This window comes from Heterocephalus glaber, unplaced genomic scaffold (genome assembly GCF_053883595.1).
Source record: "Heterocephalus glaber isolate CG9 unplaced genomic scaffold, H.glaber_assembly_v1.0 deba00000071, whole genome shotgun sequence".
In the NCBI taxonomy this organism is placed as follows: Eukaryota; Metazoa; Chordata; class Mammalia; order Rodentia; family Bathyergidae; genus Heterocephalus; species Heterocephalus glaber.
This window is the reverse complement of record NW_028258137.1, coordinates 29958565-29983245: the sequence shown is the minus strand read 5'-3', so window position 1 is coordinate 29983245 and position 24681 is coordinate 29958565. Positions and strand designations below refer to the sequence as shown.

Here is a 24681-nt window from a genome sequence, read left to right as displayed (position 1 = left end):
TCTAAAGGCACTCAAACTAGCTAATCCTATACCTGCTAACCCTGCTTCACCTCTTTCCTCCAGATGAAACCTGGATAAAGACCCTGGCCTGCAGGAGCCTCCTGCTCTCATCCCTTCTGACTGACCTGGATGCTTCTCCTTATGTCACACCCCTCCACCACATTGACAGTTTCCTTCCTATGGTAGCTGTAAGTTACGAACTAACTTTACAGGGACCTGATGTGTTGGTCTGACTGTGCTTCAGATTTTCTGTGAATATACTCGATTTTAATTCAACTCCATTCTCCCTTTCCATCCAAAGTTCTTTAGAATCAACAATCCCCTTCATCCACATGAGGTAGATTCTACTGACATCCTTACTCTAAAGATGAGTGACTTAGGCACAACAAAGTTAGATATCTCACTTAAGGACGCACAACTCATGAAATTACTCTTTAAATGATATAGCCAGATCTGGAGTAAGAATGAAAATTGAGCTCTCTTAATTGTCAGATATGAGTCATGAGGTTAGTTCATTGCACTTCTGCACTGGTTGCGGGCTCTTGAAGCTCAGAGTGTTACCCCTAAGCCACCACCCACTGTGTCTCAGTGTGTCCACACCAAAATCTGTGGTATGAGTGCTACAAGTCTATCTCCAGAGTGAGTGCCCCTCAGGAATGTACTGTTGTGCCCTTTCCCTGTAGCATCTCCACCCACATCTGCTCAAAACTTGGATTCCTGAAAGTATCCCCTGTCCCTAGATGTTTTTTCTTTCCAAAATACTTACCCCGACACATACAAGTAGCAAGAGATGCCAAAAACAGACCATAGAGCCACATCATGGAAGGACAACAGCTTGGGAGCCAAGGAAGTCTCTGTGCTGGTATAAAAGGAGGGACTTGTCCTCCCCAAGAACAGAAGATGTTTCTGTGAATCTCACCCAGCCAGCCTATTTGTACAATCTAAAATAATAGAAAAGATATTCTTCTTATAAAGCTCTCCTAGGCTTTCCCTTTGGACTCTCATGCTCCACCCTTCCAGAGTTTGGTCTCTTTAATCTGAACAGTTGCCCCTACAGAGTTCAATGAAACTATTATTTGAACAGTCTGGCCTCTACACTTAGGTTACAGTTTGCCACAAACTAGTCCAACAACTTCTTATATAAGGATTTCCTCCTTGTATGACTCGTATCACAATACACTGTGAACCTCTCAAAATAGGCACTAGCAAAAAATTTTCAAAATAAAAAAATAATCACCAGCAGGAGGATGACTTAAGGTACAGTGAAACTTTGGCCTGGGGTCCACAGTACAACTTGAAAAATTTTACAGCATCTCATAGTCCCAGAGATACTGAGCTGGGAGATTAGAACACATGTTTTACCTTCCCTGGGATAGTATCTCAGATTTCTAGACTGTCAAGTTTGGAGGAAATCTCAAATTTCAACAACTCCCTTCTGCAATGCTTAAATTAGTACTGCAAAATTGCTGCCAAAGTCCAGCCTTGCATCACATCTTCAGATCTGATTACCCAGCCATCGCCCATTTATTTATTCATTTTTCAAGCATTTAAAAAATGGCATGGTGGACACACAGCTGACTTCAATACTGGTCCCTCCTCTCAAGGAGCTCTATGGGTAGTTGACAAGACAAATGTGTGTATGTGGAGGGAGAGTCAAGGACAGGCCTACTCTTTTAAAGCAACTCATTCTTTGGGGACTAACTAGAATCTCATTAGCTCTATATTAAACTCTTCCAAGGGCAGCAGCCCCAGTGATCTATGCCTTGCATTTTACAGACCTGTGAGTGGAGCCTGGATGTATTTGAAGGAAGAACTGACAGGACTTGCTGATGAACAGGGTGTGAAGTGTGAGTGATGCCCCTAAATTTTCTAACTGGAACAAGACCATGCAGATGGCCTCACAGGGAAGTCACTAATGTCCACTGCATAGACAGCGGCCATTAATGTCATGCTCATGGTTTCTGATTGCAGTGTTCTCCCATGCGTGATTTCTCACCAAAACCTTCATTGCTTGACTTTTGCACTTTTACAATTTATTGCCTCTTCTTTTTCTCCACACCTCTATGGTAAATAATCTTACCAGACTTATCCTTATAACCCTAAGGTAGGACATATCATGCATTTTCTTAAAAGCCTGATCTTGCATATAGACAGATTGCCTTTCCTCCTGTCAGTTAGATTTCAAAACATATGCAAGATATTTTGCATGTGCCAGACATTTTGCATGTGGCAGATATTATCCAAAAGATATTCTCTACCACCTGACAATATTACTTATCCCTGCCCTGAGGCATTCCTCCAAACTCAGTGCTCCTTAACATTCCTGGGTTTAGCTCTGCAAAAGGACTCCTTTGCTCCCTAGTCTTTTTTTTTTTCACTTGCCTATATATCCCACTATGCATGACAAACTCCTCCTCTCGTAGGCCTGTTATATAAATTCTTTCAGATGAGCTACTCCTCTTGCTGGTTCTCACATGAGACCTTTCTGAAGAACAACATGCTTCAGTGGCAGTGGAACTTGTAAACTTGTACTACATGAAATAAGCCAGGCACAGAAGGTGATAGGATGCACGATTCCATTCATATAAAATTTTAGAAAAGTCAAAGCAAGAGAGACAAAACATAACTGTGTGCCTGCTAGGAGATACAAACAGAGGTGCTGAGTGGCCATGGGAAATGACTGCTAATGGTACAAGGTTTCTTTTCAGAGTGGTAAAAATGTTCTGGGATTAGGTAGTGGTAATGTCTAAGATCTTTTTGAATATACTATAAACACCTGAATGTTAAGTTTTAAAAGGTAAATTTTATTATATGTAAATGACAAAATGTCATTTACAAAATAATAAATGACTTACAAAATGAAGCATTTTTAATATCCTTCTACTAGTACATTTTAGGTTTGTAATATAATAATATTCATCATTAGAAATTTGCACCTTTACATACTTTCTTTGTTTTTATTTCCCCCTTCCCCTGCCCTCCCTTCAATCCCTCCATCCCTCCCTATTTACAAAGACTTTGTTTCCTTTTTTTCATTTTCTCATGTTAATTCCATTCCCTTATTTCCTTTCCCCTACCCCTCCCACTTCCCCCTCCCCATTGTCCCTTTTCTTCCTATGTCACATTATCTATTATACCTTTTAGTTCTTATTTACACTTTCAGTTCCTCACACTAGAGAAACTATTTGATATTTGTACATGTGTGTCCTATTTATTTCACTTAAGAGTATCATCTCAATGTGCTTCCATTTAGCTATAAACGTCTCTAGTTTCTCATTCTTTATGGCTGAGTAGTACTCCATTTTATGGAAAAACCACATCTTCTTTATCCAGTTTCCAGTTGATGGGCACTTGAGCTGTTTCCAAGTTTTAGCTATTACAAACTGTGCTGCTATAAACATGGGTGCATATATATCGCTGGGGTATGATTCTTTTAATTCTTTGGGGAAGATACCCAGCAAGGGAATAGCTGGGTCAAAAGGGACTTCTAGCCCTAGTTGTTTGAGGTATCTCCATACTGATTTCCACTGGTAGCACCAGTCTGCACTCCCACCAACAATGAAGAAGGGTTGCTTTCTTTCCACACCGCCGCCAGCATTTGTTATTGGTTGATTACTTGATAGCAGCCATTCTTTCTTGGGTGAGATGGAATCTCAGTGTTTTCATCTGCATCTCTCGAATGACCAGTGATGTTGAACATTTTTTCATGTGCTTATTTGCTGCTTTTACTTCTTTGTCTGAGAAATGTCTGTTCATTTCAGATGCCCATTTTTGAATTGGGTCTTTGAATTTCGGGGGTCTGATCTATTTCAATTCTTTATATATTCTAGAAAGTAGAACTTTGTCAGAGGTACAACTCTTAAAAATTTTTTCCCACACTGTAGGTTTTCTTTTAGCTCTGTTGGTGCTTTCTCTTGCAGTGCAGAAGCTTTTTAATAAGATGAGATCCTAGATGTTGATCCTCTGTGCTAGTTCCCATGCTACTGAGGTTTTGTTCATAAAGTCTTTTCCTATGCCAATGTCTTCAAGTTTTCTACCTAAATTATCTTCCAGCAACTTTAGTGTTTTTGTCTTAATATTTAGATTTTTAATCCACTTTGATCTTAGTTTAGTGCATGGTGATAGATACAGGTCCAGTTTTAATCTTTAGCAGTTTGATTTCTAGTTTTTCAAACACCAGTTATTAAATAGACTATTTTTTCCTCCAATGAGGGCAGTTGGCTCTTTTGTCAAAGATAAGGTGGCTGAGTATGTCTGGAGTTGTTTCTGCATCTTCTAATCTATTCCATTGATCCTCGGGTCTGTTTCTTTGCCAGTACTATGCTGTTTTTATCACAGTAGCTTTGTAGTATAGTTTCAAGTTGGGGATTGTGATACCCTCAACCATGTCTCTGTTGCCTAGAATTGCTTTTGCTATTCTAGGTCTCTTCTACTTCCAAATCAATTTTTGGATTGTTTTCTCTAGTTCTGTGAAGTATATTTTTGGAATTTCAATGGGCATTGCATTAAATCTATATAATAGTTTTGGAAGTATGACCATTTTCACTATATTGGTTCTTCCTACCCAGGAGCAAGGGATGTCTTTCCATTTTCTTATATCCTCCTCAATCTCCTTTTTCAAAGTCCTGTAATTTTCAGTGTAGAGGTCTTTTGCTTCCTAGCTTGTAAAAGGAATTATTTCCCCAGTTTCTCTCTCAATGAGTCTGCTATTTGTGTATAAGAAAGCTATTGTTTTTTGAGTGTTGACCTTATATCCAGCTACTCTACTGAATCTGTCAATTAGGTCTAGGAGACTTTTGACTGAGTTTTTGGGGGTCTTCTATGTAAAGTATCATATCATCAGCAAATAAGGACACTTAAAATTTTTCCTTTCCTATCTTTATTCCTTTTTTTTCTTTCTCTTTTCTAATTGTTGTGGCCAATGTTTCCAGAACAATATTGAACAGGAGTCGTGATAGTGGGCATCCTTCTTAGCCAAAATATTATCTTGACAGATCAAGGAATGGACACCAAGTCATGAAAATTCAGAGCAGAAGCCCCAATTGTTCCTATCAAACCAACACCCATTATAATATGATTACTTCAATAGCAGTGTCAAATATTGACAAGTGTATGGGAAAACATGCTTGTTTTGGATATCCTAAAACCTGAAATGTATCCTCTTGCTGAGCAGAGAGATTGTCTTTGCTCTAGCTAGTTGTATTATCTCTCTTATTTAATTTCTCTACTAATCCTTTGACATCTGAACCCTTGATGACCTAAGTTTATTCCCAGAGACCACCAGTCACTTAGCTGTGGCCAGATCTTCTATAGGCGGAATAACCCATCCAGAGTCTCCATCCGCAACCACTGTCTTTACTGCTTTCACACACGATGAACCACTAACCCCCTATCCTAATCACTCCAGTGCCTGTGCCAGCTCACCCTGTCTCTTCCTCACATGGATGCCACATAACAGTTCTTGTCTCTATCACTAGACCATAACTTGATGACTGAACTGAGTGTTTCTGCATGTGACTCCTTCCACATACCCTTCTGACCAATAAGTAACAAACTCTTTCCAAGGACAGTCATCTCCTGGTATTGACCTGGCCACACCCAAGTAACAATAAAACCAAAATTTGTAAAACAATGATCTCTATAAATAATTGTGGGGAAGCCCAAAGATGAATACATTAGACATTCATCTGTGTGAGGTAGGTAATAGTAAATTCTGAAATAATCAAAATGACCACAATAGTAAATTCTTAAATTACTGATTATTCCTATGATGGGATGCAACATAATTATCAAAAGTGCCGAATAATGTTACTTTTAAATGTTTGTCTTTGAGAAAAACAATTTACCACTTCCTGTGAGAGAAAAGAGATCATATATTTTCTATTCTGTCCTCAAATCCTTCTAAAAAGAAAAAATACAAAGTTTGTAAATATACAACTGACATGCATAAACAGACATAGAGGAGATAACGGCTTTTGGAAAACTGGAAGGAGGACAGAGCATTGAGAACTGTGTTTAGAGAAGAAGTGAAAGTCATTGATAAAGAAGCAAGAAGACCTCAACCAATTATGAGTGCAAAATGGAGGCAGAATATACTTCCTGTGTTGACCTGTGATATAAACCGAACAGATGCGGGTAGATATACACTTCACTTATATACATGAGGATTGTAGCGCTCCTCTTTGAGATCTACCCCAGGCTAAAGTTTCCCATAGGCACTCCGCCTTTCAATTTTACACAACTAACTGGAATGACCCCTGATACTCTGGTCACCTATTTACATCTGAGCAGCATGAGGTCCTTCACAGGGATCAACATAATGTCATTTCTGTCCAGAGATCAAGGGGTCAAAGGGAGCAGTTTCTGAGGTCAAGGATGTGGCTGAAGTAGAGAGAACCTTGATAAAGTCCATGCCTGGTCCTCTAACTAGTGGTCACAGAGATGGACCAAATTATTCTGGTACTTATATTACCAACAAACCATCAATGGTCCTCTTTTCCTCACTGAGTGACTTATTTGGGAAAATGCCATACTATAAATCATTATATAAGGCAAACTAATTGAGGAATTGTAAAGTCATGCATCAGCACCAAAGTGAAGCAATCCTTCTAAAGACACCAAGAACTAAGAACAATGCAAAGTTGATCTTACGTTGCTGATGGGAGTGCAAATTGGTACAGCCATGTTGGAAATTTGGGATGTCTGCTAACGTTGACTTACAGAACTTTTATCATTAGCAAAGCCACACTTCAGTATAAATACAGGAGAAACACATGAATGTCATTATTAAAAGACAGATTCAAGCTGAGCATGGTGGTGTGCACCTATAATCCAGGAGGCTGAGGTAGGAGAATCAAAATGAGCTCCAGGCTAGCCTGCAATACATAGTGAGTTCAAGGCCAGCCTGAAATATAGTGAGATCCTGTCTCAAAAAAGGACAGACTCTAGTGTATTCATGACAAAATTTTTTATAATAACCTCAAACAAGAGACTATTTGTCATAGATTGAATTATGCCATTCTCAAATTCTTATGCTGAAGAATCATCATCGAATGTGAATATTTGGGAAATAGAGCACTTACAGAGGCTAATAAGGTTGAATTAGACCTAAAGATGAGGCCCTAGTCAAGTAGAATTGATTTGACAACCTTAAAATAAGAAGAATGGGTATCAGAAAGCTCCTCCCCTATCTACACACACACACACACACACACACACACACACACACAGAGCCATGTGAGGTGGTCAAAAAAAATGGTAAAGTCTGCAATCCACAGAGTCCTCACCAGGAATCAAACATGCTGGCACTTTGGTGTGGAATCTCTAGTCGCCAACACTATGCTAAAATAAATTTATATTGTTTCAGCCATGCTCCCTGTGGTAATTTGTTAGGGTCCTCTGAGCAGATTCCTATGGTATCCAAAAGCTCACTTCTTCAGAATGGACAAATGGTGGCTCATTTCTACCATGAATGACTTCCACACTGATCAGGAGAAAACTAAAACCATGCACAACATAGAGGAGAATCTCACAAACATAATGTTGAAAGAAAGAAGTCAGGGGCAAGAGCTTGTGCTTCCATTAATATAAAACACAAAAGTGGAGAAACTAAAAGAGCCTGCCAAGAGCTGGGTTAATAGTTACCATAGTAGGCAGATGGGTAAGAGGAGGAAGTGAGCAGAGCACGAGTGGTACTGATTTTAGGACCATTTCTGGGATGCTAATAATAATCTGTTCCTTGACTTGGGTGCAAAGTACATAAGCGAAGTCAGTTTGTATAAATTAATCAAGGTTCAATGTTTATATTTCATATATGTCTGTGTATATACATAAACACTTTTATATGTTTGTTATATGTAATTTAAGAACTTAAATATTTGTACTAGTCATTAAAACCTTAAAATCAAATAGAGGAGACAAGATTGATACAAATAAACTTAGTATGGATCATATAAATTAGGAAAGAATATAAACTGTCAGATGTGCCAATTATTTTAATGACTCTATTATGTGTACTAACAGAAATCCAAATTAAACTTATCTGAAACATTCATCAAGTAAATTGCAAGTCATACATACAATAAAATTTCATGGGGTAAATAGAGCTTCAAGTACCATTTTATGAAAGGACAGAGAGAGGTAAGTGATTCTCAGATAGTCAATGGTAGACAGATGTTTAGATAGTGGAATGGATGGATAACCTAAACTTTGATCACACCATCCGTACTATGAATATAGTTGAAGTACTCTCTGCAGAGGTCTGTGTGCTGGGAGCCTGTCCAGGGTGGTTTCATTGTGAGGTGTTGGAAAAGGATGACATGAGCCTATTGTGATGCAATTAGGTCATTGGGAGTAGCATCCTTAGGAGAGAGAGGTGTAGTACTCACAAGACCAGGTTAGTTGTAGCAAAAGTGTCTATGCTAAAATGGATGAAGCCTGGCCCTTGCCAGTTCTCTGGCTGCCTGTCTCACCATCTGATTTTTTCTAAATGTGCTCTCACCACCAAAATGCCATAAAGTCCTGAGACAGGTAAGCAGAAAACACCACCATGCTCTTGAACCTATAGAGCTGTGAGTTATGCAATTCTCTTTTCTTTATTAAGTTCCCAACCCCAGACATTTTGTTATATCTCCTGGAGGAGAAATGCCCATTTTCCCTGTTACACGGCTTCTTTATGCTGGCTATTAGGCAATATACAGGGGAAAACTAATGTGGTTTGTTTCTACAGAAAATGGGCTACTATGATTCCATTCGGTTTTTTATTTCCTAAAGTTTTCACGCAGGTCGAGGTATAAAGGCCAGCACCCCAGGTCCCCAAGATATCCTACAGCAACATCATCAACATGACCCATGTGGGTATCTGGGCTGGCCCCATATCACCCTGCACATTCATGGCCATGGTTCCACCACACCAATGCTGTTTCCCCACCTACCCAAACCTTCAGCCCAGTGTTGAGCTCTAACCCATAAAAGGAACACAGCAAACACTAACACTTCACCGGTGAATCCACTTATATTTCTTTTCTGACACAGTTGAATGGCAAATTCATTGTGTAGGTTTTCCTCTTCTTATCTTTCCCTTCCCAGCAAACACATGAGGTACAATCTCAACACATGTTAGCAGAGCGAAAGAGTAGGGCCCATCCCAGCTGTGGGAAGGGAGGTTCATCTAAAGCTGAGTCATGTGAGGCAGCACCAGGCAGGTCAGCATCTGAGGTGCAAGGCCTGAGCCTGAACCCCCTCTCTCCCTATCTCTGCTGGGGGAAATGGGGTGGGAGAGAGGAGCACTGGGCTTCAGAATAGAGAAAAGGTCCAGGGTGCAAAGGGCCCTCAACAGAAGAGAAAAATCAAGGAGCCCTTGGAGGAGGGACTCCGTTATGCCTTTATCTGAAGCTATTTAGGAACTTTCCCAGCAAGTATAAAGATTGGAAAAGAAGAAAGTGCAGTGAGTTTAGCCTTTTTGGGTCACTGAAAGTGTAAATAAGGACTAAAATGTATAATAGGTAATGTGAAATAGGAAGAAAAGGGGCAAAGGGGAAGGAAGTGGGAGGGGGAGGGGAAAGCAAAGAAGGGAATGGAATTAATATGAGAAAATGGAAAAATAGGAACAAAATCTTTGTAAATAGGGAGGAATGGAAGGGTTGAAGGGAGGGCAGGGCAAGGGTGAAAAATAAGAACCAAGAGAGATTATATAAAGGTGCAAATTTCCAAAGATGAATTTCATTATATTGTATACCTAAAATGTACCAAGGATTAGAATGAATAATTGATAATGCAACATAGGAAGAAAAGGTCCAAAGGTTTAGGGGTAGTGGGAGGGGCAGGGGAAAAGAAAGAAGGGAAAGGAAAAATGATGAGAAATGGAAAAAATGAAAATAAAGTCTTTGTAAATAGGGAAGGGTGGATGGGGTGAAGGTAGGGCTAGGAATGGGGAAAATATAAGAACCAAGATGCATCATGTAAAGGTACAAGTTCCCAATGAGAAATGTAAATGGGTTGTATACCTAAAATGTACCAATAAAAGAATTTAAGAAAAAAAAATTCTTGAGTCAGTATCTCCATAACTCCATAATACAGTATGTTTTTGAGGCTTGTCTTTTTTTTTTTTTTTTTTTTTTTTTTTTGGTACCAGGGATCAAAGTTGAGACCTTGTGCTTGCAAGGCAAGCAGCAGAACCACTGAGCTAAATCCCTGGCCCCGAGGCTGGCCCTTGAAACCAAGCTGACAGTCTCTTTTTATTGATAGGTTTAATTATTTGTATTTCATGGCAGCCCTTTTCCTTTATGTGTCACTTGTTTGTTTTTTCTTATTTACTTGCTTTGACATTGATGTTTTAAAATGATTTCATTTTATCTTCCCTATTTGGTTACTGTGCAGATCTCTTAACAAATCTTTAGTGATTATCCTCAATCTACAATACCTAACTTTGAATGATGATGTTATACATTCAAATAATACAGTATCAATTAAGTGAGTTTTTAAAATTGTTCTGGTTTTTTTCCCCCATTTGCTTGCTTTGACATTTTATCTTCCCTATTTGGTTACTATGCAGATGTCATTTAAAAAATCTTTAGTGATTATCCTCTGTATACAATACTTAGTTTTGAATGATCACATAATATATTCAAACATTATGATATCCTTTAAATAAAATTTTAAAACCTTGCAACACTAAACTCTAAAATATTATCTTCCACTTTTTGTGGTATTTTTTATAGTTTCTCTAAGGCTTTAACATTGCCCAAGCAGATTTCTTTTACTTGGCACCTGGTATCTCCTGCCTCTGTGCTACTACTGAGGAATACTTTTTGTAATGTTAGTCTAGTCTCAAAGAGGGAGCCCTTTCCCACAGCCTGTGAAGTGGCCTTTCTCCATGAACATGCCCTTCCCCAGGAGTTAAAGATCTTCAAGGATCTTGATCCCGAAATCTATACCAAACCGAATGGACAGAGTTTTAAATTTCTCTTTTCCTCTTCCTCAATAATTCTCCACCAGGGACCCTAGGAAGACAATTTTTACTGCTCTTTCTGTGATGATTTTAGAATTTTGTTCCTTAGTAGAAAATGGTCTGTGGCTGCACACTACAGACAAGTTTTCTCCAATCTCAACTCCTGCCTCCAATCTTCTTCCTATTCACGTGACAGATGTTCATGGAGAAGAGTCTGTGATGGGTATGAACTTCTACTTCACTCTGTGGTGCTCAAGGATTTTATGTTTTCATACTGGCCTACACTCGCCATTTATCACTTTTACTAACTTTTTAAGGAATCCCCACAAGAATGGTTACATCAAGCACCTGTAAGAAGAAGCTGAGCCAGTGTTCACATCTTGTCTCTCCTCTAATGGCTTGTCTTTCTTTAGATTTCAGAGTGGTCATTCACCAAGCCAGTGGAACAAAGGCATCTACCTCCCATGGTGCCGTTTGTCATTCTGGTCTATCTGAGGGCAATTGATTCATTTAAAGCTCAAGATACAGACACTGAGTTTTGTGTCAAAAACAACATTTATCTCCAAATTCAGGCCACAGTACAAACATTCCCTATTCCTGGACTCTGCCCACCCCCAACAAACAATTCTTCATCCTCAACAAACATATGCAGGCTTGGCCTACAAGCATCTGCTGTAAAATACACCTGTGTTAACTGTTTCAGGCTCCCAAGACTGCCTGGGACTCTCACTCAAAGCTCTATGTGCTTTTTCTGGGGTGGATGTGCCACTGCCTCCTTGGCTAGAATCTCGGCCCACATAGCCACTTCTTTGTCTTTCAGTTTCTGGGCATGTTGGGTGTTGGCACCAATCTGCAGGTATCCTTCCTTCTGGTCGTACTCTGGCCAGTAGGGCAGTCCCTCCCCATTGGGATTCCTGGAAACAGAATCAAAGAGAAATTCTTGGAAGAGCTCCATTAGCCTCCCATTTGTTTCTGCCACTTTCAACTTTCCAGTGGCTTATCTCTCCAGAGACCTATGCACCTCCAGAGACAGGGACAGGCCCATCTCCTCGAGCACCTTGAGCTTTTACAGAGAGCTCCCACTGTTACAGTGCTATGATCTCAGGGTCCGGCATTTGATTACTCCAGTTGTAAAAGATGCCCCATTCCAGCAGGTATCACAACCACAAACCACCACCAATTCCTTTGCATTTCTACCATCAGCCTCACCCAGTCCGAGCAAAGTTGGCCCAGAATTTCATCATCATCCTGCTGATGTTTTTCTCCTCTTCTGAGGCACCCTCTGTTCAGAAGAAGTAAAACACAAAGAAACCCTTTAGTACTCAAAGTGTGGTTGGTTGGGACACCAGCAGTAGCAGCACATAGGATTCTTAGAAATGCAGACTCTTGGCCTTTATTCCACACCTACAGAGTCAAAACTCTGCAGTTTAATAGGATTCTGAGCACCTTTTGCTGAGCACCTTAAGCTTGAGAATCATGTATATAGGACTCACCCATGGACCTGAAGTCCATCCATAGGCTGGCTATCTTTGTCTTTTGTGTCTACCTCTTGCCCTAATGATTACAATGGCACACACTAGGTTTTCTTCTAGTTTATAAAACTGCTGGATGTTTTATACATTTTTAATTTCCTATATATGTCTACCTTTTCATAGAGTCTGAAAAATATCAGACCTGAAATATCACTGAAGTGGGAGATGCCCAGAGGAACGTGTGGGTAAGGAATAGCCCTGAGGTGGATCACAAGTCAAATTGAAGGATTTAATAAATTTGCAAAAAAATTTCACTAAATATTCTATCATTAAATATATAAAAGTTAAATATATGCATTTTGGTTAAATGAAATGACAGACAGATGGGCACATATGACATCTGACTCAAGGTTAGTCCTATTTTTAACCATCTCCTCAGTAACAGTATGATAGACTCTAGTGAGTAGGAAATTAAGCAATAGCATTTTTGCCCTTGAGCAAAGCCCTGCAGAAGATCCAATTCATCTCTCATTATGTCACAGGGCAGGACTGTGAAGGTGACTATAGCTGGGGCATGTAAGGACATAATTTCTTTCATGCATGTTAGAGCAGGAGAAAGGTTGTTCTCTCTGCCCAACATAGTTTGGCCCTGTGATACGTAATTGGGAATTGAAGAGCAGGAAAGAAGCAGAAACTTGCTCAAGGTCATCAACTCAAGACTACTTGGTCTCCTAACTCTAAGCTCATAGCCAGCAAAGAGTCATTACCTATTAAAAATGGAAACCCAAATACTGAGTAGATCTCATCTCCATGGTCTCCTACCACCGTCTTGGGTTTCAAGGGTGATGAGAAGCTTGGGTGATACTGGAACTCATACATGTAGGTGGGGGCTCCAGCATCTAAGAAGACATGGATCATGCATGATTTATGGTACTGTATACACATTTGACTAGACTCAAGTCTCTGGTTGGGCAGGAAATCCATGGTTATCATCATAGGACAGAAAGAGAATTCCAGGAAAGATTCTTGCTAGGCCAGGCTCACACAGATGGTTGAGCTAGAACTTGGATTTGAATCACATGTTTATTGAATGGAAGAATGGATGAATGCAATGCACAATCAACCCACTAGATCTATTTCAGCGAGAGCCCATAGTGCTCTTTCATGTCAAAAATATCTACAATCTGATACAGGATTTCTTCATCCTACTTTTGAACATTTCCTAGTTTTTTTCTCATGCATTCTGAGGCAAGTGAACCAAATCAAACAGCTTTTCAAAAAATGAGGATACTTAAATACAAATATAGGGGCATAGGGAACAATCTGTCTGTTGTGTTGCAATCTGTCTGCTGCAAACTGCAAAAATTAGTATGTCATCAGACACCTGACATATCCTGCTTTTTTTTTTGGTACCTGGGATCAAACTCAGGTCCTTGAGCTTTCGGGGCAGATGGTGGAAGCACTGAGCTAAATCCCCGGCCCCATAGCCTGCTTGATTTCTTGGGCCAGGGAACATTAAGGGACTGAGTTAATAATGTGGTGGTAATAAAAGGAAAAGCATTAGAGAAGGATGACTTTGGCTTCTATTTTTCCCCTATTTTTTGCCATGCTTTCTTACCAAAGCAAATATCTCCAAGCCCTAAGATGCTACATTTTCTGCTGACTGGATGATTAGAACCACCAATTCCTACACCTATAGGACTCTCATGGACCCTACATTTGTGGAATTCAGCATGTAGTATCAACCATATTGCCCACAGAAAAGGAAGACCAAGAGAAGAAAGGTCAAGTTCCAGTCAGACTGGTGGAGTTTTCTATTCTTCTCATGAATACAGTATGAAAATGTAAACATGGGCTGGGAATTTAGCTCAGTGGTGCTCCTGTCTGCCTTGTAAGCAGAAGGTCCTGAGTTCTAGCCTCAGTACAAAAAAAAGTAAAAATGAAAAAAAAAATAAGCAAAAACAATTTGCTGAAACTTGTACCTTTCCCAAACATTTTTGAAAGAAACTCAGAATCCAATACTAAAGAAAACAATTCTGTGAATGGGAGAAATTATTTTAGGCAGCATGCAGCCTAACATCCTTTAAAAAAAACTTTTCCTTAAACCCAGTTAGATTTATAAATTTCCTATAGTCACAAGTCTTCAAAGGAAAGAAGGCCATAGGTTTAGGAAGTGGCAATTACAACCATAAGAAAAGCAGAAACAATGGGAAACCATGAAGTTACCAAATATTTGCATAATAGGAGATGCAGAAGAGGAAATGAGGAAAGGCCCAGAAGGCATATTTCAAGAAACTATGGCTGAAAACTTCCCTAGATGGGAATAGATGCCAAAATGTAGATCCAGAAAGCAGAGTGGGCTCCAGTAAATTTCACCAAAAAAAGAACACCAAAATTAGAGAATAATGAAATTTTCAAAAATCAAAGACAAGGGAAAATTATGAGGAGAGTATCAAGAAATAAGAATCATATCACATCATATCACATGCCACATCATATCACATACAAAGGCATGCCTATAAGACTAGCAGCAGATTTCATAGTAGGAATTCTGATGCCAGAAGAGAGTTGGATAATATAGTTAATGCACTAAAGGAAAAAATATCTGCCAACATAGAATACTGTAGGTGGGAAAGCTGTCTTTCAGAAACGAGGAAGAAATGACAACTTTCCCAATCAAGCAAGGGTATAGGAATTCATCCCTTCTAGACCTACCTTATAGGAATTACTAAACAGAATTCTCTAAACTGTAACAGAAAGATAGTAATTAGTAATATGGAACATATGAAAGGAAAAAACTTAATTCATAAATAAATCAGAACCACATTTTGGATACTGTAAGAATAGAATGACAATATGTACAGGAATTCTATCGTCAGTATAAGTTAAAAGAAAAGATCTTACAGAAATAGTCAAAATAAACCATCAACTATAGCCTACACAAAATGTGATCATAAAATGATATACATTTTCATATCAAATACATAGTTATTATATGCAATCATATTTAAGATGTTATCAGTATAAAACAGACTGTTGTAAGTGTAAGGTCAATGCAAAAATTAATAAGGAAATTGAAAAATATTTTGAGATGAATAAAAAGGGAAGCATAGAATACCAAAATTCATGGGATACAGCGAAGCAGTTCTAAGAGGAAGGTATATATCAATAACACATATCAATAACACCTACATCTACAAAGAAGAAAGATGTCATACAAACAACCTAATGTTTGCTTTCAATTAGCAAAAGAACAAATCAAGTTCAAAATTACTAGCAGAAATGAAACAGTAAAGATCGGAGCACAAATGATTAAGAGGTTATAAATATATACAAAAGATTAAGACTTAATTTCTTCAAAACATGCACAAAACTCACAAACCTTTAGCTACAGTAACCAAGAAAAAAAAAAAAAAGCAGACTCTGCCAGGGATTTAGCTCAGTGGTTTCCTCCACTGCTGCGCAAGCGCAAGGAGCCAAGTTCGACCCTCAGTACCAAAAAAAAAAAAAAAAAAAAGCTGACTCAGATAATATAAAAAGTAAAAATGGACATTACCGCTGATACTGAAATACAAAAGATCATGAAATCACTAACATCACATGCACACAAATTTGAAAACCTGGAAAAAATGAATAAATTTCCAGTCCAATATCACCTTCCAAAACTGACCTAAGAAAAATTAGTCTGAACTGATCAATAAGAAGTATGGAAAAGTAATCAGTGATGAAAAATCTCCACCAAAGAAAAGCCTAAGACCAGATGGTAGCACTGATGAATTATTGACAAAATTTTAAAAACTAATGCCAGTCCTTCTCAGTTTCTTCCAAAAAAGCAACTAATAAAGGTATCTTCCCAAAAGAATTAAAAGAATCATACCACAGCCATATATGTGCACCCATGTTTATAGCGGCACAGTTTCTAATAGCTAAAGCTTGGAACCAGCCCAAGTGCCCATCAACTGGAAAATGGATAAAGAAGATTTTTTTTTTATTTTATAAAATTTAGTACTACTCAGCCATAAAGAAAGACAAACTAGAAGCATTTATAGCTAAATGGATGCATATTGAGGTGATACACTTAAGTGACATAAATAAGACATATATGTGCAAGTACCAAAAAGTTTCTCTGGTGTGAGAAACTGAAAGTGTAAATAAGGATTAAAATGAATAATTGATAATGTGAAATAGGAAGAAAAATTCCAATGGATAGAGGAAGTGGGAGGGGAAGGGGAAAGGAAAGAAGGGAAAGGAAAAATTATGAGAAAAGGAAAAAATAGAAACAAAGTCTTTGTAAATAGGGAAGGGTGGAGGGTGTGAAGGGAGGACAGGGAATGGGGAAAAAATAAGAACCAAGATACATCATGTACAGGTACAAGTACCCAATGATAAATGTAAATGTGTTTTATACCTAAAATGTACCAATAAAAGAATTTTTTAAAAAAGAATACTTGAAAAGTATTTGATGAGGTTTTTGCTACACTGACATTAACATAAGACAAGTATATTATAAAAAGAAAGTTACAGTTTAATATTTTTAATAAACACAGATGTAAAAATCTTCTAAAATTGCTAGCAAATTGAGTTCAAAATGCATTAAGAGAATAATCCACTACAACCAAGTAGGGTTTAACCCTGGCATGCAAAAATTGTGGTACATCATGTTATAAAATGAATGACTGAAACACGATCATCTCATTAGATGCAGAAAAAAAAATAAAACCCAACATTTTTCATGAGACAAATCTACCAAGATCAGGATAAAAAATGTATCTCAACACAAGAAAGCCCAGATATGAGAAGTCCACTGCTCATAGTATTCTCAAATGTGAAAAAATTGAAAGCCTTTTCTGTAAAATCTGGAATACAAGGGTTCTTGCTCTTACCACCTCTGGATTGAAAGTCCACACCAAAGCAATTAGGCAAGAAAAAGAAATTAAAAGTGTCCAAACAGGATATGTAGATCTGAAGCAGTCACTTTTTGCTGATGACAATATTTTTGAAGTACAAAATCCTATATACTTCACTAACATGTTAGAACAAATAAAAAATGAATACAAAAATGTAAGAAGATACAAAATGAACATGCAAAAATCCATAACATTTTTATATTTTAACAATAAACTCTCTAAAAAGGAAATCAGCTAAACAGTCCCATTTACACTAGCTACAAAATAAAAATATCTAGGAATAAATGTAACCCAGATGGTGTAAAACCTGTACACAGAAAATTATGAAATGTTAATGAAAGAAACTAAAGAACATAATTAGATGGAAAAATGTTCTATGCACATGAACTAGAAGAATTACTATTGCTAAAATATCTATAATATCCAGAACAATCTGTCAGTTAGATGAAATCCTTCTCTGAACTTCAATGTTATCCTTCAAGAAAATATAAAACAATCCTCAAAATCATATGAAATGAAAAATCTCAAGTCACCAAGGCAATCATGAACACAAAGTATGGAAGTGGAGATAGCATACTGCCTGATTTCCAAAAAATATTACACATTAGAACTTCATGGTATTGGTATAGACACACACAAACACACACAGACACACACACACACACACACACACACACACACACACACACACACTCACACAGCCCAAAGAATAGGATACAGATCCCAGAAATCAATCCAAGCATATACAACCAATTTTCCCCAAATGTGCTAAGAATATGCACTGAAAAAGACAGTGTCTTCAAAAAGTGGTTCAGGAAAAACTGGGTTCCTATATGCGTAAAGATTGAACTGAACTATTATCTGATACCATATAAAATCAAATAAAAATAAATTAAAGGTTAAAACATACCATCAGAAACTCAAAAACAGCTAGAAAAAAACATAGGGGAAGACTACATGACAATGCTATTGGAAACTCATTTTTTGACTTTAACTCCAAAAGTGTAAGCAACAGAAGTAGAAAACAGACAAATGAAATTTTCTCAAACTAAAAATTTTGTCACAGGAAGGAAAACAATAGTATAGGAGAAAACCTTAAGATTGAGAAAAAATTTATGCAAGCCATACATGTGTTTATTAAGCAAAATGTATGAGAAGTTCAAACATCTCAAGTGCAAGAAAACAAAACAAAATAACTCAATTAAAAAATAAACAATGGGCCTAAATTGACATTTCTTAAAAGAATACATGCAAATGAACAACAATTGCATCATAAAATGTTCATTATTAATAGGTATTGAGAAAATGCAATAAAAATCACAATGACATATCATCTTACCCTGGTCAGAATGGCTCTTATCAAAAAATTAAAAAATAAAATGTTTTGGCAAGGTTGTGGAAAAAGGAACACTTTTGCAGTATTTGTGAATGTAAAATAATCTGGAGATTCTTAAAAAAACCTAACAAAAGAATTAGCATATGATCCAGTAATCCCACTGCTGGGTATCTCCCCAAAGTATTTGAAAGGAGTTTGTTGAAGAGCTGTCTGTACCATGTTCACTGCAGCACTATTCACAGAAGTTAAGTTATGAAATCAACCTGTGTCTGTCAACAGAAGAGTGGGTAACAACAATGCAGTATTATATACAAATAGCCATATGAAGAGAAGTTCTTTCATTTGTGACAACATGGATGAAATAGGAGAACACTATACATAAAATAAGACAGGCAGAGAAAGACAAATATCACATGTTATCACTGATGTGTGAATCCAAAACAAAACTCATAAAACCAGAGGGAAATGTGGTGGTGATTTAGGTTGATGTGAGGGATAGAAGGAGATGATTTTGAAAGGGCACTAAATCACTGAGAAATGTAGGTTTTTTTCTTCTTTAGTTCCATTGCACAGTGTGGTGAATATATTTAAAAACAAAGTATTTTTCAATTACATTTCTTTTTTGTTTCTTGTTTTGTTTTGTTTTGGGGGTTTTTTTTGGTATAGGGGACAGAACTCGGGTTCTCCCACTTGCGGGACAGGTGGCGGAACCACTGAGCTAAATCCCCAGCCCCTCAATTACATTTTTAAGAGAATAAATGTTAGGGCTTCTCACTATCATAAATATTGAGCAATTGGAAGATTGGTGTGTTTATCAGCTTGATATAATCATTCTAGTTGGCATCCATAAATCATACTGTAATTGTAATTATTTAGTTTATATTTATAAATCATAATATCATAAAGGTGTACTATATACAGTTATAAAAATATAATTTGCCAACTAAAATTTTTTGTATTCTCACTCTTTCTTGTTCTCAAAATATCTTATTGTATTCACCAAGGTGCCAGAAATGGTTTGCAAGGAATTGAAATTACACAAAATGAAACAGTGAATAAGTGTTTTTCTTATTTCTCAGAACTCTCCAGCTCTGTTTTGCACATTACACACATGCTTGGCTGGGCATCAGCTTTGGCTTCCAACGTTTTCCTGTATCATTTCCTCATCTCCCTACTGGCATTTTCTGGGATCACCTCACAAATGAACAATTTGTATTTGGACCATTTTATCATTCCACTCAGGGCACAAACAAAATACAACAGAGCCCCTCCCTGGGACATAAAGAATCTGTCTTTTAGTTCTGGCCTCCAACACTTCATCATCTGTCTTAATAGGTAGGTAGGTCAGAGAACAAACTAGTATGTCAGAGCCTCTCTCACACAATTTCTAAGACTCACCTCTGTGACTACGGGCCACAATCACAGATGGGACACAAAACATCCTATCTGCCAACATGTCCATAAACAGTTCTTTCTTTTTGACAGGATCATCTGTTCCTCCTAAATACTTCTCAGTGGCCAAGGGTGCCAGTTCCTCAGGAACATTCTGAAATGCATCAAGAAAGGGACAACTCCCACTTGTTGAGTAATGTAGATGCCCCAGCCAGTCAAGAAGGCTTCATTGATGGTGAAACTCTTGAGCCCTGTGCAAATCCTCCTGGGGTAGTAAAGGGGAAAGGCAGAAAAATCGGCCACACCTGATTCCACTCCTCTGTCTGCCATTGAATTGATTTGTAATTTTCAGCGAGCCCCCAGCCCTTCCTTGTTGTTCTACTAATTCCCATTATTCCCTACATGCTTACAACCAAGGGATAGAGCTTCCATAAGAGTGTTGTGGCCATCTTCTGGTCCAGGTTGTCTCCAAAGATTGGAATACCACTCATCTGTTAATAGAATGGTTAAGCATTTGTGAGTAATCATGAATTAACAGAAAACCAGCCATACCAATATAGAATAAAGCTTCTATGTTGGGCCCTGATAGGCCTGGATCTTTCATGACTTTGAAAATATCAGTGAAATAAATGAACTGACATCCAGAACACACAGATCTAGATGACCAAGAAAAACAAAATTACCATTATGACTTTGGGTAATGATTAATATTCTTCTGAACCGAGCACTGCAGAACTCTCATCTGTTCAAATCTCTGCGCTAAGAGACATAATCCAAGTCCTTCCTAGCTTCCTGCAGCTTAAGGTCATGACCCCAGACTGCTAAAGTGCCTTCTTCAGAAAGTGCAATACTGCCAGAAGCTGGTCCTATGCAGATTTTTGAACTTTTCCTTAGAGCAGTTACCTCAGAAAGATTGACATTATCCCTTCTTCTCTTCCTTTTACAGTGTAAATCTTTCTCCCAAAACAGTTTCCCAAAAAATCTGAGAACTAAATTTTTGGAAATGTTTGAAGCTTTTCTGAAGTATAGTAACACCGGAGGAAATAAATCTTGATCTCTCTGTCAGTCCCAATGGGAGGATGAAGGTCTAACTTCTGTAGGGGCCTCACTTCAAGTTACACCTCTGCCTCCTGTCATGAAGAAAATCCTGTTTCTCCTGCTGATGAGCATGAGTGAACAATCCAGTGATCTGGCCACGTGGTTGCTCCCCTCACACCCACCGTGCCTTCCTGAGCACACTTAGCCTTCAACATCTCCAGCTTTGGAGTTAGGGATTTGAATTCATTTCGTGCTTGGTCTTTTCTCTATTGCAATCAAATTACAGAATAAAACCTGTGGCAATGTTTTATCCAGTCTATAGCTTTGTTTAGCCTTTCTTCCATTTTCATAGAGAAAAATATCTTAAACAGAGTGACTTTCTCTGAATCTTTGCAGTGAGTACTTGAGAACCCAGGTGGAGATCTATGGGAGCCATGAATGCAGGCTCAAGGTGAAAGCTGCTGCACCCCAGACAAAATCTCCTGGACTCCCCAAATCTGTCACCTTTCTAGGATTCCTTAGAATGTCCAGCGGCTCAATTGTTATCTCTGCAGAACCCTTTAACCAGGACATTTCAGGATTATTTAATGGAAAGCCAGTCAAAATTTGTAGGAAGTTTCTAAAGGCTGTAGCACCCAGGTGATGGTTGAATGTGTGGAGGGTATGCATCTGTCTAAGAGGCCTGTACATACTCACCATTGGAATGATCCAGCCAAACTCTTGTTTGTTGAATCCTACCATGTAGGGGACAGTGTTGAAGTTCTTTTCAGCCAGAATTTCTTCAGGCGCCTTGGGCAGCAGCACTCCATCAATAACAGTGGGCAGGAGAAAATAGTTCTGGGGAGAACAGTATAATGTCTGTGATTACTCTGTCTCAGGAAACATGCATGAACCTCTCTCTGCCTGTGTGAGCCACTGGCCATCATCATAATCTCCCGTGGTGTTGCCCACTGGCCATAGAAACTCAGGTTCCTAATAACAGTGCTGTTTCTGTAAGACAATAAGGGCAGAAGTTTAGGAAGCTAGTGGTGATGAGGTGATGCTGGTGGGAGAGGAGAAGGGGAATCATCACCCAAATTAAAGTATCTATTATTATGATATACATAAAGTTGATTCTAGTGCTTTATAATAGTTATGCTGTAAAATCACAGTGGATGCTGAACTAGTGAATGCTGGGTAATTGTTCCAAGGGAGATTCCAGAGTCAGGTTCCTGGCATCCTCTATCACATTATCATTGCTCATGTTTTATAGGTAGGCTCTTATCTAAAGACATTGCATAACACAAACTTCTTACAGAGAATTAATTACATATATAATTTATTTATAATAATACCTCACCTGGGAAGGGCTGAAGATTTTCAGGGCTCTGGATAATGTCACTGTAAATTTCTTTGGCTCCTGCTCACAACAATGCTATCTACTACGCTTTTTACAATCTCATCATCTCATGAATCCACAAATGTAGAGAGATAAGGAAATTTCTTCTTATTTTGGACTTACAGTATTTTTGATTCATTAACATTGAAATGAGAGGGAAGAGGCTCATATGTCAAGGGTCAATGAAGCATATATATCTTGTGTATTTCCTCTGTGAGGCAATCAGTCCTCTGTGCTTAGGAAAAGTAGACAGCACTTCCACACTATGTTTGAGAGCTGTTTTAAACCAATAAAAAGCAATATCACAATGTCACTAATAAAAGTAATATCACAAAAATGGTGCACTTCACAGAAGACCAAAAAAAACCATTCTTGATATGAGAGATGGAACAATAAAGCATATTTTCTCCTTTGATCTCACATTGGTACATGGGCATGATGCTATTCAAGTTGCTCAGCACTCTGGCCATACTCATAAAAGATCACATAAGTCTCGCAAGTATTGATTTGGGGTCATGAATACATTTTAGCAAGGAAATGAATTCACTGTTACAGAACCCCAGATTGCTGAGAGTCAGCTGTACATATCTATTTATCAATAAACCTGAAGTTATTAAGTATATCATTCAAGATGCCTAAATGGGACTTGATTCCCTATTTGCAAGGAAGAAAAGATCAAGACATGGACAGAATCCTACTGTAATAGTCTGACAATACGGAACTGGCTCTGGGTGCAACTACTGAAGCTTGTGTACTTCAGAAAGGGCTCATCTGGGAACCAGCAAGAGGAGTAGCTCATCTGAAAGAATTTACTTACCAGGCCCATGGAAGGAGGTGTTTGTCATGCATAGTGGGATTTGAGGCTAAAGTCTATAGGCAAGTGGAAAAAAATCAAAAGACAAGGGAGCAAAGGAGTCCTTTTGCAGAGCTAAACCCAGGAATGTTAAGGAGCACTGAGTTTGGAGAAATGCCTCAGGACAGGGACAAGTAATAGTGTCAGGCGGGAGAAAATATCTTCTGCAGAATATCTGGCACATGCATAATATCATGCATAAGTTTTGAAGTCTAACTGACAGGAGGAAAGGCAATTTGTCTAGAAGCAAGATCAGCCTTTTAAGAAAATATATGATATGTTCTACCTTAGCCTTATAAGGGTAAGTCTGGTAACATTTATCATAGAGGTGTGGAGAAAAAGAAGAGGCAATAAATAGTCAAAATGCAGAAGTCAAGCAATGAAGGTCTCGGTGAGAAATCACGCAGGGGAGAACACTGCAATCAGAAATCATGAGCACAACAATAATGGCCACTGACTACTCAGTGGACATTAGTGGCTTTCCTATGAGGCCACCTGCATGGTCTTGATCCAGTTAGAAAATTTAGGGACATCACTCACACTTCACACCCTGTTCATCAGCAAGTCCTGTCAGTTCTTCCTTCTGATACATCCAGACTCCACTCACATGTCTCCACCTCACTGCTCTAGCCCTGGTATAATCCTCCGGGATTGCTGGATTGGGCTGCAGCAGTGCATTGGCCCACTCCCACCCCATGGTCTCTCTGCACCTGCCCCGATGCTTCCCTGCTCTCTAGTGTGATCTGCAGTCAGAGTCTGTTGTAAAACCTAAGATACATCACTGCTCTGCTCAGAGGCCTCTGAGCACCATCCATCTCATGTTGAGTCACAAATCAATCCTCTCTGTGTCCTCCCCATCTCAACTTCCATGACCTGCAGAGCCTACAGCCTTTCCCCTCTCTCATTGCTTCCCCCACAAACACACTGGCTTTGTGCATCAAGGCCATTTTGCAGCTGCTGTTATTTCTGCATATGTAGCTGACCTCCCTACCCTGTAATAGCAGGCTATAAGTGGCAAGGGCTTTTTCTTCCACACAATTGGCTGTTTTTCATTTGAGGTCTGACCGTGGCCTTTAAATAGCTCAAATGGACATGTCAGGTAGCAGAGTTGGGCAAGCATAGCTCCTTTGCCACATGGCTGTCACCAAGACTTAAGTTCTAGTATGTGAAGGGGCAGGGCCCTGCTGAGTCAATTTCCATCCAAGGTCAACTTGACTCCAACTAAATTCTTTCCCTCTGAATTAACCATTTGTTCCTTTCAATAAGATATGCGAGTGTCTCACCTTTTATAGCCCTGCCTGCAACACTCTATCATCAGGTGTCCTGCCCCCCTCCTTCCCAAGCTTGTAATGAATAA

The 24681-nt window shown here is 38.6% G+C and overlaps 2 protein-coding genes and 1 long non-coding RNA gene across 6 annotated transcripts in view; 1 reads left to right on the top strand and 2 right to left on the bottom strand.

The window, feature by feature from the left end:
• The window catches only part of LOC106009668 (liver carboxylesterase 1-like), a 33756-nt gene extending 32785 nt beyond the window's left edge, over positions 1 to 971 (bottom strand). Inside the window, exon 1 of one of the 2 annotated variants that reach the window (XM_087206349.1) lies at positions 767 to 971. In XM_087206349.1, coding sequence (XP_087062475.1) covers positions 767 to 821 — 55 coding nt within the window. In that variant the 5' untranslated portion in view covers positions 822 to 971. The remainder of the gene's footprint in view (positions 1 to 766) is intronic. The other variant, XM_087206351.1, reaches the window with a different exon arrangement.
• A 6904-nt stretch (positions 972 to 7875) lies between these two features.
• The window catches only part of LOC110349926 (uncharacterized), a 41666-nt gene continuing 24860 nt past the window's right edge, over positions 7876 to 24681 (top strand). The window contains exon 1 of the long non-coding RNA XR_015449238.1: positions 7876 to 8529. This is a non-coding gene — a long non-coding RNA (uncharacterized LOC110349926). The remainder of the gene's footprint in view (positions 8530 to 24681) is intronic.
• LOC101715800 (liver carboxylesterase 1) overlaps positions 11485 to 24681 on the bottom strand; it is a 32155-nt gene continuing 18958 nt past the window's right edge. For all 3 annotated transcript variants that reach the window (XM_087206340.1, XM_087206336.1, XM_087206346.1), the window contains 6 exons: positions 21790 to 21930; positions 20466 to 20546; positions 20062 to 20209; positions 13188 to 13319; positions 12158 to 12230; positions 11485 to 11862 (listed from right to left, as the gene is read on the bottom strand). In XM_087206340.1, the coding sequence (XP_087062466.1) occupies positions 11679 to 11862; positions 12158 to 12230; positions 13188 to 13319; positions 20062 to 20209; positions 20466 to 20546; positions 21790 to 21930 (759 nt within the window). In that variant the 3' untranslated portion in view covers positions 11485 to 11678. The remainder of the gene's footprint in view (positions 11863 to 12157; positions 12231 to 13187; positions 13320 to 20061; positions 20210 to 20465; positions 20547 to 21789; positions 21931 to 24681) is intronic.